The 12948-nt window shown below is 38.7% G+C and overlaps 1 protein-coding gene and 1 pseudogene across 2 annotated transcripts in view; one reads left to right on the top strand and one right to left on the bottom strand.

Moving 5' to 3' along the window:
- C9 (complement C9) overlaps positions 1-12948 on the bottom strand; it is a 72715-nt gene that overhangs the window by 25122 nt on the left and 34645 nt on the right. The window contains exons 6-7 of the mRNA XM_021716867.1: positions 3178-3313; positions 2969-3087 (exon numbers count right to left, since the gene is read on the bottom strand). Of these exons, the coding sequence (XP_021572542.1) occupies positions 2969-3087; positions 3178-3313 (255 nt within the window). The remainder of the gene's footprint in view (positions 1-2968; positions 3088-3177; positions 3314-12948) is intronic.
- Positions 11459-12315, top strand: LOC103269064 (annotated as a pseudogene). The gene has a single exon (XR_504855.2). The product of XR_504855.2 is annotated as a 60S ribosomal protein L7a pseudogene (transcript).

The raw sequence follows: 12948 nt of genomic DNA on the forward strand, positions 1-12948 counted from the left end.
TGAATGAAACATAATTGTACACCTAACCCTTAACTGTACCCCACAAAACCATAATAAAAAATATTGATTAAAAAAAAAAAAGAAACATGTGGTGTTCCCTAAGTCAATTTATCCCAGAGGTAGAGCTTAGATCATTCTTATTTAAATATGCTATTGTTTCTTCTGCTTTAAAACAAACAAAAACTTTCTTGCTTTCTTGGCCTCACTTGCCTGACTAGCTTCTACCCATTTCTTTGCCCTTGTTAGAAGCAAAATTTCTTGAAAGAGTTTTCTATACTGCGTATTTCCAATTTGTTTCTTCCCAGTTTCTCTGAAATCTAATTCAGTTGTGCTGCTTCCCTCACTACTACAACAAAACTTCTTTTGTCAAGGTCACCAGTGCCCTTCATAATCCTAAAGCCAATGATCACTTCTAAATCTTCATCTTTTTCGACATATTGGCACATTTGACACAGTTCATCACTCTTTTCTCTTTGATAGAGTTTTTTTCTTGTCTTTCAGGGCAGTGCTTCTTAAACTATAAAATGTGAACAAATCGCCTAGAAAATCTGGCTAAAATGCCATTCTGATTCAATAGGTCTGAGGTGGAGTCTGAGGTTCTCGTTTCCCGGTGATTTTAATATTTCTGTTCCATAGACCACACTCTGAGTGACAAAGTTCTTGGATGCTTTTTTTTATGGTTTTCTATTGAAGTTCCCCAAGTTTGGTCTTTGATTTTGTTCTGTTTTCTGTCTACACTGATGATGCTGGAGATTTCATGAAGCCCATGACATTAAGTCAACAATTCTCAAATTTATAGCTCAAGCCTAACTCTTTTTCCTAAACTGCAACTTCATACCATCAACTTCCTACTCAGCACCTGCAACTGAATATCTGATAAACATCTCAGACTAGATCTAACTAAAAATTAACCACTGGTCTTCTTCTCCAAACCTTCTCTACCTAAAGTTCCCTCCATCAGTAATTCCATTCTTTTAGCTGCTCAAGCCAAAAAACCTTGGAGTCATGTTTGACTCTGTAACTGTTCTGTCTGAACTACTATTCTCCCTCATCTAGATTCCTTCAACAGCTTTTAACAAGACTCCTTGCTCTTGTTCTTAGCACCTATCATCTCTTTTTTACAGAGTGTCCAGAGTGATCATTTAAAATATAATAGGGTATGCAAATCATCTATTCAAAACCCTCCAGTGATCTGATGTTACTCACAAAGAAAGGAATACTATTACAGCAGGTTTTGAGGCCCTTTATGGTCTGAGTCAAGATAATCTCTCTAGTTTTTTACCCTTCTGGTTCAATTTGACCTACTTACCACATAGGGTTTTTCCTAAATGAGAGATGTGTTTCTAACAATGCCTTCCATCAGAGTGATCATCTCAGATTTGTTTGGTTTCACATTGTTGCTCAGATCTCATCTCCTCAATGAAGCCTATTCCAAGTTTCCTTGTAATCTTGCCACCTGCCAGTCACTTCTACTTTATAGCGTATACTTTACACGTCCTAAATACTATTCAGCTTCTCTCTCTCTCTTTTTTTTTTTTTTGCTGCTATATTTATGATTTTTGTCTGTCTCTTTCTGCTGAACTTTCAACTTCATGAAGACAAGAATTTTTGTCAGCTTGGTTCACAAAAGTATCCTAAACCTGATCACATAGTAAGCCCACAATTAAATATTTGTTGAAGGATTTAAAGCATTTTCCACCTTGGGTGGGTATGCATATAGACATATAGATCCATACAAAACAATTAGATGAGGAGGCATAATGGAAATACTAAGAGTGAATTGTTATTATTATTTTCAGTGTGGGAGAAGGTTGTCTAAATAGGCAACAGTGGTATTAGGAAAGGACGAATGGGCCGGACTCGGTGGCTCAGCCTGCAATCCCAGCATTTTGGGAGGCTGAGGCGAGTAGATTGCCCAGGCAACTTGGCAAGATCTCGTCTCTACAATAAATAAAAAAAAATTAGCTAGGCGTGGTAGCTCACACCTGTAGTTCCAACTACTTGGAAGACTGCGGCAGAAGGATCATCGGATCCCAGCAGGTCGACACTGGGGTGGCCATGAGCATGCCACTGCACTCCAATCTGGGTGACAGAGTGAGACTCCAACTCAAGAAAAAGGAAAAAAGAAAGACAGAAAAAGAAAAGGAAAAATGAGCATTTTAAAGCATAATACTGATTACAGAAAGTAGATTTTATAATTATTATAAGGGTGGTAGAACAAACTTCTAAATCTGGCTTAAATATAAAAACAAACACATTTTTCAAAGACAAATTAAAGGTACGATTACAAAGTAACCAGACCAATTTTATGTGCAATGTGTATTATTTCATGGCATCATTACTTTAGAGACACACTTTGTAGTAAGTAAATAGTAAAAATTTTAAGGCGTTGCAATGAATTATCAGAATTCCTTAGTAGGATTCTTCATTGTTATAGATCATATAAAATATATGACAATGAAAATGATGATATTATATTATCATATAAAATGAATGGGGTGTTACTACAATCTCAACCAAAAAATATGCTTGAATTCCTTTTTTTTTTTTTTTTTCCATTTGGAGTCTCACTTCATCGCCCAGGCTGGAGAGTAGTGGCACACTCATGGCCACCCCAGCGCCGACCCCCCAGGCTCCAGTGATCCTTCCGCCTCAGTCTTCCAAGTAGCCGGAGACACAGGCGTGCACTACCGTGCCGGGCTATGCTTGAATTCTTAATACACATTTCTGCTCACTACCACTAAACATCTGATTTACGTACTACTGCAAAAAGAAAAAAAAAAAATCTCATTAGATTTTTCTTCAGTTGGTGTTCTTCCTGATGTCCTAACTACATATTTGAGGAATTCATGCATGTTGCCTTTTGCTCTTGTGTTCTGTATCTGCTCTAAATACTTAAAAAAGGAACTGGTTACTTTGAAACATACCCTTTTACATATTATATTATATGTTAGACATTTGGTCTTACCTTCTTTGAAGAATATGACAAGAATTTTTGATACGTTTCATTTTTGTTATATGAAAATTGGAAATTACCCCGGGCGTGTATAGATTTGGAGGAATCTTTATCCCCAGAAGTTTCTTCAGGTGTATCTTTATTTACTTCAGGGGGTGTAAAATTTATGGCATGTTCAGATTTGGGGGAGTCTTTTTGCTCAGAGGTTTCTGTAGATGTAGCTTTTTTTACTTCAGTGGGTGTAAATTTTAGAGCTAAATTTGCATTAAAAGTTGATATTGTCTCTTGGATGATACTTTTAAATGCTTCAATTTGTTCTTCATAATGCTCAGTTCTGAAATTTTTATCAGCTTTGGTCTAAAAGAGAATAATAAAATGTTAGAAAATAGATTAATAAAGCGTTAAAAGAAAAACAAGAGAATAATAGTTTAAAAGAGAGAGAGAGAGAGAGAGAGAGAGAGAGAGAGAGAGAACAGACTGGAATAGAAACAAACAAAAGGAATAAAGAGTGAAGATTCTGGAGTCAGACTGACAGAGTTCAAACAGGAGTTCTATGACTTTGGAAATGTTACACAATAACTCTGTGCTTAGTGTGATGCCTAGTCTGTAAAATAGGGATATTCACCATACCTAGCCCAACGTTGTTATGAAGATTCAGTGAAATAATGCATATGAAGGGCTTAGAACATAGCAAACTTTTAAAAATTAATATATGGATCATTAAAAAACAAGTTGCAGAACAGATACGCATTTCCATTTTTGTAAAACAAATAAAAATAAAGCTAGCACTTACTGAAGGCTTATGGGCCAAGTACTCGTTTAAGTGTCTTACACAAGTTAATACAGTTAATAAGAAAGATCAGTGGGGTTCGGTGGCTCAGCCTGTAATCCCGCACCTTTGGGAGGCTGAGGTGAGGTGAGCGGATTGCCTGAGCCCACGGGGTCGAGACCCGCCTGGGCAGCAAGACCTCATCTCTACAATAAATAAAAAAATCAACTGGGCGTGGTAGCGCATGCCTGTAATTTTGACTACTCGGAAGGCTGAGGCGGAAGGATCGCTGGAGCCCAGCAGGTTGAGGCTGCGGTGGCCGGGAGCGGCCACTGCACTCCAGTCTGGGCGACAGAGTAAGACTCCAACTCAAAAAAAAAAAAAAAGAAAGATCAGACTTGAGTTTTGAGTTGCCCAACTTAAATTGTTCTCCTAAACTTTATGCCCTATAGGCTGTTTAAAAATGCGTTTACATGCAAAGAAAATTACTGGGAATGTAGGCAAAAATACCATAGAAAGTTTTCCTTCCAAAAGTGAAATGAGAAATGGGAGTCTGGATGGGGAGTGGGGTTACTGCTCCTTGTATAATCTTTTGTGCTGTTTGAACTTTTTACTTAAAAAAAAACACATGCATTTTTATATTTAAAAAAGCACTAAACAACCTAGTTAAAAATTTTAAAACTTTTAACTAAAACATTCTTTGCCAACTTGCTTATTGTCAGGTGTCAATGGGAGTGTCGTTATATCAATAGTTCAGCTCTCTTTTCAGAGATCTTCTGAAATAGGTGTAACTTGTCTGGGAAGGGGATACGTCTCTTCAGGAAGTGGCACAGTTTGGATTCAGTAGCATGTATTCATGTTTTGCATGGGAGTGGCTGTTCTACATGGGAAACCTAGATTTGTTACTGTCCAATGAAAATACTAACATGTGTATAATTATCTTTAAAATAGGGCCTGTTGGGAAAAATACTCAGCATAACAGGAAAGAGCAACCTAACCATTGTCACTTTCCTACTTAGAACCTTCCAGTGTCTTCCCACTAACTTTAAGATAAAGTTCAAACTAGATTTATTTCGAATCAATTTCTCTGACTATGCTCCAACCATCTAGCCACATTTCTTTTTTTCCATAGCCCATGCTTCTTCTCACCAGAGGTTCTTTTTATGCTGCTTTTACTTTCTGGAATGTTCTCTACTCTCCTCCCCCAATCCTCCCATTACACACACACAAACACACAAACATGTGAAACATACATCTTGGTCTAGTTAATGCCTACTCTTAGTCCAAGTCTTAGCTTAAATGTCACTTCGTTAGACACCTCTCCTGATCTCACAGACCAACAAATGTTTTTGCTATATGCTCTCATGGCTCTTCTTTTAAAACAAAACAAAACAAAAACAACTATATTTTTGAAATTACTTATTAAATATACCTCCCACTTTAGACCCCAACCATATTTCAGCACCAGGCTGGTCCACATGGATGTAGGCTCCAGGATCACCCAGTACTGGGCAAACCCCTGTGGTCCCACTTGATGGTGTCCATCATTCTCATTGATTTTCTTCACTATTTTTTTCTTCTTTATCTTTTTTGCTTTTCTGGTTGATAATTTCAAATGATCGTCTTCAAGCTCACTGGTCCTTTCTTCTGTTTGATTGAGTCTGCTATTGAAGGACTCTATGTAACTTTCCAGTTTAGTCATTGCATTTTTTAGCTCCAGAATTTGCTTGGTTCTTTTTTTTTTTTATAACCTCTGTCTGTTGAACTTCTAAGTTTGTTCATGTATTGTTTTCATGATTTCATTTAGTCTGTATATTCTTGTAGCTCTCTGAGCTTCTCTAAGATGATTATTTTAAATTCTTTGTCAGACAGTTTGTAAGTTTCCATTTATTTAAGGTCAATACTGGTGCTTTATTTGTTTCTTTGCTGGTATCATGCTTCTCTGTTTATTTGTTTTCCTTGTGGCCATGCATATCAGCTTATTTTAAGAAGTAAGCACTTATTCCAGTCTTTAAAGACTGACTTCAACAGAGAAAGCTCTTCATCAGTCAGCTTTTCCAGAGATTCTGGGCAGGTTATCCAGCATAGTCTTCAGGAAAGCTTGATGCTGAGTCCTTAGGAAGACTGGATACCTTGGTCCACTAGGGCAGTCCTGAAGCTTGGGTTTTCTGGAGTGGTCCTGGTGCCTATATCAATAAGGGCCAGCTTGGCACTAGGGTCTACTGAAGTGAGCCTGGACCCTAGATCTGCTGGAGCAAACCTAAACCCTGGGTCCACAGGATTTGGAGGCTGTAAGGACTATTTTGGAGTTGGGCTTCATGAGAACTATCCTCAGTTTTGGAGCCATCAAGTCTGGCTTTGCACTGTGGTGGACCTAGAGGCTACGGGGGCCAATCTGAAGCATATGTTCACAGGGCTTAGCCTTAAGACTGAGCCCACAAGTGCTAGCCTGGAGCTGGATTTATGAGTGCTAACCTGGCATAGTGGTACAGTTGGATGTTTGGTTTACAAGAGAAAACTTGGAGTCTGGAGATACAGAGTCCAACCTGGTACTTGACCTGACTAAAGCCTGGGGGTGAGTCTAGAGACTGAGTTCATGGGAGCTGGTCTGGAACCTGTGGCCACTGGGGTTGGCCTGGCATTAGATGGGCCTGGAGCCTGTGTCCAGGGCAAGAAACCTGGTGAATTATGGTTCCAGAAGAAATAGAGAAATAAAAAGTTGCAGAAAGCTTATTTAAAGAAATATTGACAGTAAACGTCCCAAATCTGGAGAGGAACAAAAATATCCAGATCCATGAAGCCTAAATAACACAAAATAGATTAAATATGAAGCAATCTTCACTGAGATACATTATAATCTAACTCAAAAGTCATATGACAAAGAGAATTTTGAAAGCAAGAAAAGTAAAACATCTTGTCACATACAAAGAAATGTCTATCAGCAGATATCTCAGCAGAAACCTCACAGGCAAGGAGAGGGCGAGATAATATATTTAAAGTCCTGAAACAGAAAAACTGCCAACCAAATGCTAAACCCAGCAATTCTGACCTTCGAAATGAAGAAGAAATAAAAACTTTCCCAGATAAACAAAAGCTGTGAAAATTCATCATCTAGCCAGGCTCGGTGGCTCAGCCTGTTATCCTGCACCTTGGGAAGTTGAGGAGAGGATTGCCTGAGCCTGCAGGTTTGAGACCCGCCTGGGCAACTTGGCGAGACCTCATCTCTACAATAAATCAAAAAAATCAGCCAGGTGTGGTAAGCGCATGCCTGTAATTCTGGCTATTTGGAAGGCTGAGGAGGAAGGATCGCCAGAGCCAGCAGGTCGAGGCTGCAGTGGCCGGGAGCAGCCACTGTACTCCAGTCTGGGCGACAGAGTGAGACTCCAACTCAAAAAAAAAAAAAGTATATACAATTTGCTGATTAAAGGAAGTACATAGTCAAATTCAGAATACTCCAGTACTATAATAGTGATGTGTAAATAATGTTTATCTTTATTTAGTATGAAGGCTAAAAAACAAAACTGTTAGAAATAATAATAGCTGTCTCTCCTCCCCCACACCCATGGTGGAGAGGGTGAGGGTGGGTAGAGGGGAATGGTGGTGGCAACTGGAGCCCAGGCCAGATGGATCCAACATGACAGTGTCGAGCCTGAGCCTAGAGAAGAGATCTGGGAAATTAAGTTTCTTGCATAGTACAGTAAGGATTATAGCTGCTGAGCAGAGATGCTAGAAAGCATTGTGCATTTGAGCCCCCAACATGGTGGAACTCAAGGAGCAGAAAATCCAGGTGTGACCAAGAAGAGCATGGCGAACAGGAGCACGGGTTATATAGCCTGCACCACATGTTTGACATTGTGGGCACTCATGTGACATACAGAGTGCGTGTGCTTTCCTTCCGCTTTGTTGATGCCATTGATGACCATGAGCATGGACTCAGGGATGTAACTTCTTACTGGTGTTGGAGCGTCAGGGCCACTGTGATGAGAGTAACTTTCACCAGGTGCTGCAGCTACTGTGCATCATCACTCACCATGACCTACTGCCCTAAGTCACCCTCCAGCAGAGACAGGCTGTGTGTCCTGATCTTATAAACAAATATCTGGAGAAGACATTAATTCGCTATTTGACCCCCAGAGCTCTCAGTGATCCAGAACCGAGGCCCCCCCCAGTCTCCTAAAACAGTGCCTCCCTACTATTTTGTGGTGTGCTGTTCCACTTCAGGTCCTCAGATGAGCAGCAAGTGGCCAGTCCAAGGGAGTACCACACTTGAGAGCCAGATCCCAAGGAAAAGCAGACAAGCGACATTAGATTGCAGGGTTCAGGCTAAAGGCTGCCAGAGCGAGACTGCACTGCAGGGCAATATCTTCTCTAACAAGCAGGACCCACTTGAGCACCAGTTTGATCACTTTAACCAGGCCAACAACATATTCAAGTCCTGAGACCTGGGCTCCATCATGTGTGACATCAAGTTCTCTGAGTTCACCTATTTTGATGCATTCTGGCACGACTACATCAATGGTTCATTACTAGGGGCACATTAAGATGTTTTCATCACAGACTCCCTTAAGCAAGCTGTGAGCCACAAAGCCATCAAGCTGCTGGTGAATCTGCTGGTGAATGTGGATGAGGAGGACTATGAGCTGGGCGGACAGAACTCCTGATGAACTTGATGCTGCAAGCATTACCCTGACGAAACTTTCCTCTTACCACCCACCTCTGGAACTTACATACTGTTCTGGAGTTTGTTCTTTCGTCTTCCAACTAATCACAACCCTGCCTTTTTTTTTTTAAAGGAAAAGACAAAGGAAAGTGGAAGTTGTGTTTCCCCCTTTCCCTGCACCCATGTGTCAGGGCTTCCCTTGTTTCCCTTTTCAGTTACCCCAATGTGTGTCTCTACAACCACCTATCATGGAGCCATAGACAAACATATAGGGAGAAGCAAAGTCTGTGGAACATAGTCTTTGTAAAAATGGAACACTACTTTTGGGTACATTGAGGGGTCATTGACATTCCTGGTTTTATGAGGGTTCTTAAATTTTGTCTGAAAACCCAAAGGGCTGTGAGTAAGGAAGCTATGTGGAAGGTAGGTGTCTGAAGTGTATTTTGGAAATTAATCACCACCCTCTTACAATCTATAGAATTTTTTAAAAAATAAGAAATAATGATATCTATAATAATTTGTTAAAAATACACAAATTTATGTGATATCAGAAACATAAAACATAAAAAGTAAAAGTGTAGAATTTTTTCAAAATATGATTGAAGTTGTTACCTTTTTAAAATAGTCTAATAACTATTAGATATTTAAAGTAGGCCTCATAGTAACAACAGAGCTAATATCCATAGTAGAAATATAAGACATTAAAAAGAAAAATATTAAAGCATATTACCACAGAAAGTCATCTAGTCACAAAGGAAGACAGAAAGAAAGGAGGAAAGGAACAAAGGATCTATAAAACAATTAGAAATTAAGCCAAAAAAATGGTCTTTCCATTTTAAATAGCAAGTCCTTACCTATCAATAATTACCTTAAATGTAAATGACTTACATTCTTCAATCAAAATGTGGCTAAATGAACAAAGTAAACAAGACCCAACTCTATGCTATTTGTAAGAGGCTCACTTCACCCGTAAGGACACACAGATTAAAAGTAAAAGAATGCAAAAGATATTCTATACAAATGGAAGCCAAAATGGAGTAGGGGCGCTAAACTTATGTCAAATAAAATATAACTTAAGTCAAAAAATCTGTGAAAAGAAACAATGAAGATCATTATGATGATAAAGGAGTCAATTCAGCAAAAGATATAACAATTGTAACTAACTTGTACACAACATCAGAGCACCTAAATATATAGAATAAATATTAGTAGATCTGAAGGAGAAATTGACTGCAATACAATAATATTTGGGGACTTTAATACCTTACTTTTAACAATGAACAGATCATTTGGACAAAATTAACAAGGAAACATCAAATTTGGACTATATTTTAGACAAATGGACGCAAGAGACATACATAGAATATTCCATTTAACCACAACAGAATACACATTCTTCTCAAGCACATGTGGAACATTCTCCTGGATAGATCACATTTTAGGTCACAAAACAATTCTTAAAAAATTTAAGAATACTGAAATTGTGTTGAGTATTTTTTCTGGCCACAATGGTATGAAACTATAAATTAATAATAAAAATTTTGGGCAATTCACAAATGTGTGAAAATTATACAATGTGCTCCTGAACAAACAAAAGATCAAAGAAGAAATTAAAGGAAAAATTTTAAATATCTTAAGACCGAAAAACAAAACAAAACAAAACATACAAAAACTTGTGGGATGCAGCAAAAGCAGTTGTAGCAGGAACATGGACAGCAATAAACGTCTAAAAAAAAAAAGTTCTCAAACAATCTATTGTTGCATCTCAAAGAACTAAAAATAAGAGCAAACCATACTCTAAAGTTAGTAGGAGTAAGGTAATAATAAAGATCAAAACAGAAATAAATAAAATAGAGACTTGAAAAACAACTTAAAAGACCAATAAAACTAAGGATTTTTTTTAATATAAATAGATTTGCAAGCCTATAGCCAGGCTTACTCAGAGAAAAAGAAAGAAGACTCAAATAAAATCAGAAATAAAAGAGGTAACATTACATTTGACCCTGTGTATCCATGGCTTTTATATCCTCAGATTCAACCAATCTTGGATCAAAAATATTGTTAGTCCTTGGATAGTTGCATCTGTACGGAACATGTACAGACTTTTTATTGTCATTATTCCCTAAACAATACACTATCACAACTATTTACATAGTATTTACATTGTATTACATATTCTAAATAATCTAGAAATAATTTAAAGTATATAGGAGACTAAGCATAGCTTATATGCAAATATGATACCTTTTTATATAAGGTATCGAGCACCTGAAGATTTTGTTATTTGTAAGGAGTCCTGAAACTAATCCTTCACAGATATCAAGGGACAACTGTATAATTGATAACACAGAAATACAAATGAACATAAGATATTACTATGAACAATTATATGCCATTATATGCCAACAAGTTATATAACCTAGAAGAAATAGATAAATTTCTAGAAATATAAAACCTATCACAATTGAATAATGAAGAAATAAAAAATCTGAAGGGAGACACAGACAAATAATTAATTTTAAAAATGAGATCAGCTGGGCTTGGTGGCTCAGCCTGTAATCCTGCGTCCTAGGAGGCCAGGCATGTTACAAGGGTCAGTTAAAACTATCTTGTTTAAGGATTTGTCCATGTGGTGTTTCATGAAAAGAAATGAACATGACTTTTGGCACTAGAAATGAAAGAAATAGACATAATCAAGAGATATTTCAGCATTCAAATTGAGGAGGTCTGGAAAGTAATTGGAAATAGCAAATAGAACTGTTGAAGGTGTCACTAAGATTTTGTTTGTACAAATGGAAAATAAAACCATGAAACTATAGATTATTTATTATTGTTAAAGCTATCTATCTCTCACTAATTGAGAGAAGAAACCTAGAAAGAGCAGACTGATAGTAATCTCTGGAGATATTCTTCATCCGAACTGCCTAGCTAAGCCACTTCCACATTCTTAACCTTTTAGTCATTAAGTTTTGGAGTAATTTGAAAGTTAGCAAAAGATAACAAGTCCAGTTCTTCTTTTTTATCTTCAGGAGATCTTTTTCTCTGATCTTAAATGAGCTCTTTCCTCCAGCCGTCCAAGATGCCGAAAGGAAAGAAGGCCAAGGGGAAGAAGGTGGCCCCAGCCCCTGCTGTCATGTAGAAGCAGGAGGCCAAGAAGGTGGTGAACCCTCTATTTGAGAAAAGGCCTAAGAACTTTGGCATCAGACAGGACATCCAACCCAAAAGGGACCTCACCCGCTTTGTCAAATGGCCTCGGTACATCCGGTTGCAACGACAAAGAGCCATCCTCTATAAGCGGCTGAAAAGTGCCTCCTGCCATTAACCAGTTCACCCAGGCCTTGGACCGCCAGACTCAGCTTCTTAAGCTGGCCCACAAGTACAGGCCAGAGACCAAGCAAGAGAAGAAGCAGAGACTCTTGACCCGGGCTAAGAAGAAAGCTGCTGGCAAAGGGGACGTCCCAACAAAGAGGCCACCTGTCCTTCAGGCAGGGGTCAACACCATCACCACCTTGGTGGAGAACAAGAAGGCTCAGCTGGTGGTGATTGCACATGACGTCGATCCCATTGAGCTGGTGGTCTTCCTGCCTGCCCTGTGTGGTAAAATGGGGGTTCCCTACTGCATCATCAAGGGGAAGGCAAGACTGGGGCGTCTAGTCCACCAGAAGACCTGCACCACTACGGCCTTCACTCAGGTTAACTCGGAAGACAAAGGAGCTTTGGCTAAGCTGGTGGTAGCCATCAGGACCAATTACAAAGACAGATATGATGAGATCCGCCGTCACTGGGGAGGCAACGTCCTGGGTCCAAAATCTGTGGCTCGCATTGCCAAGCTGGAGAAGGCAAAGGCTAAAGAACTTGCCACTAAGCTGGGCTAAATGTACACTGGTGAGCGTTCTGTACATAAAAATAATAAAAATTCTTCAAAAAAAATTGTTGCTGTGCACTAGGATTTCAATCTCTATGTTCTTCCCTTTGCCCTCATTGTATACTTCTTGGGTGATCTCAGGCACTCTCAAGAATTCAATGATCATCTATATGCTAATTGATAGCTAAATCTCTTTCTACAGTTCAGATCATTCTTTCCATCCCCAGCTTCATATAATGTACTCTTTGCAGCACAACTGCATTTAAATGTCATATAAACTCCCAAACTCAAAATGGTCAAAATTCAAATAATTATCTTCCTCTTAGGACTCACTCCTCTTTTGGTATATTTCCCACACATTCAACTCCCCAGATCTCCTTTGATGGACTATCATTTCCTGGGGGGTCTTGTTTGACTTTCTGTTTTCATATGGCTCATCTATAGAGAGTTTACTTTGTGCCAGGAACTGTTCTAAGCACTTTGTACTTAACACATTTAATCGTTTCAAAGTACTATGAAGTCAGTACTATTAGCACCCCCATTTGATGGTAAGCAACTGAGATTCAGGAAAAATAAGTTGCTTAAAGTCATGTAAATTTCACTCATTGTGAAAGAAATTAGCAAAATTTATACCCAAGGAGTCTTTTTTTTTTTGAGTTGGAGTCTCACTCTGTCACCCAGACTGGAGTGCAGTGGCC

Source organism: Carlito syrichta, unplaced genomic scaffold, assembly GCF_000164805.1.
Source record: "Carlito syrichta isolate Samal-C Ts95f unplaced genomic scaffold, Tarsius_syrichta-2.0.1 Scaffold309042, whole genome shotgun sequence".
Taxonomy (NCBI): domain Eukaryota; kingdom Metazoa; phylum Chordata; class Mammalia; order Primates; family Tarsiidae; genus Carlito; species Carlito syrichta.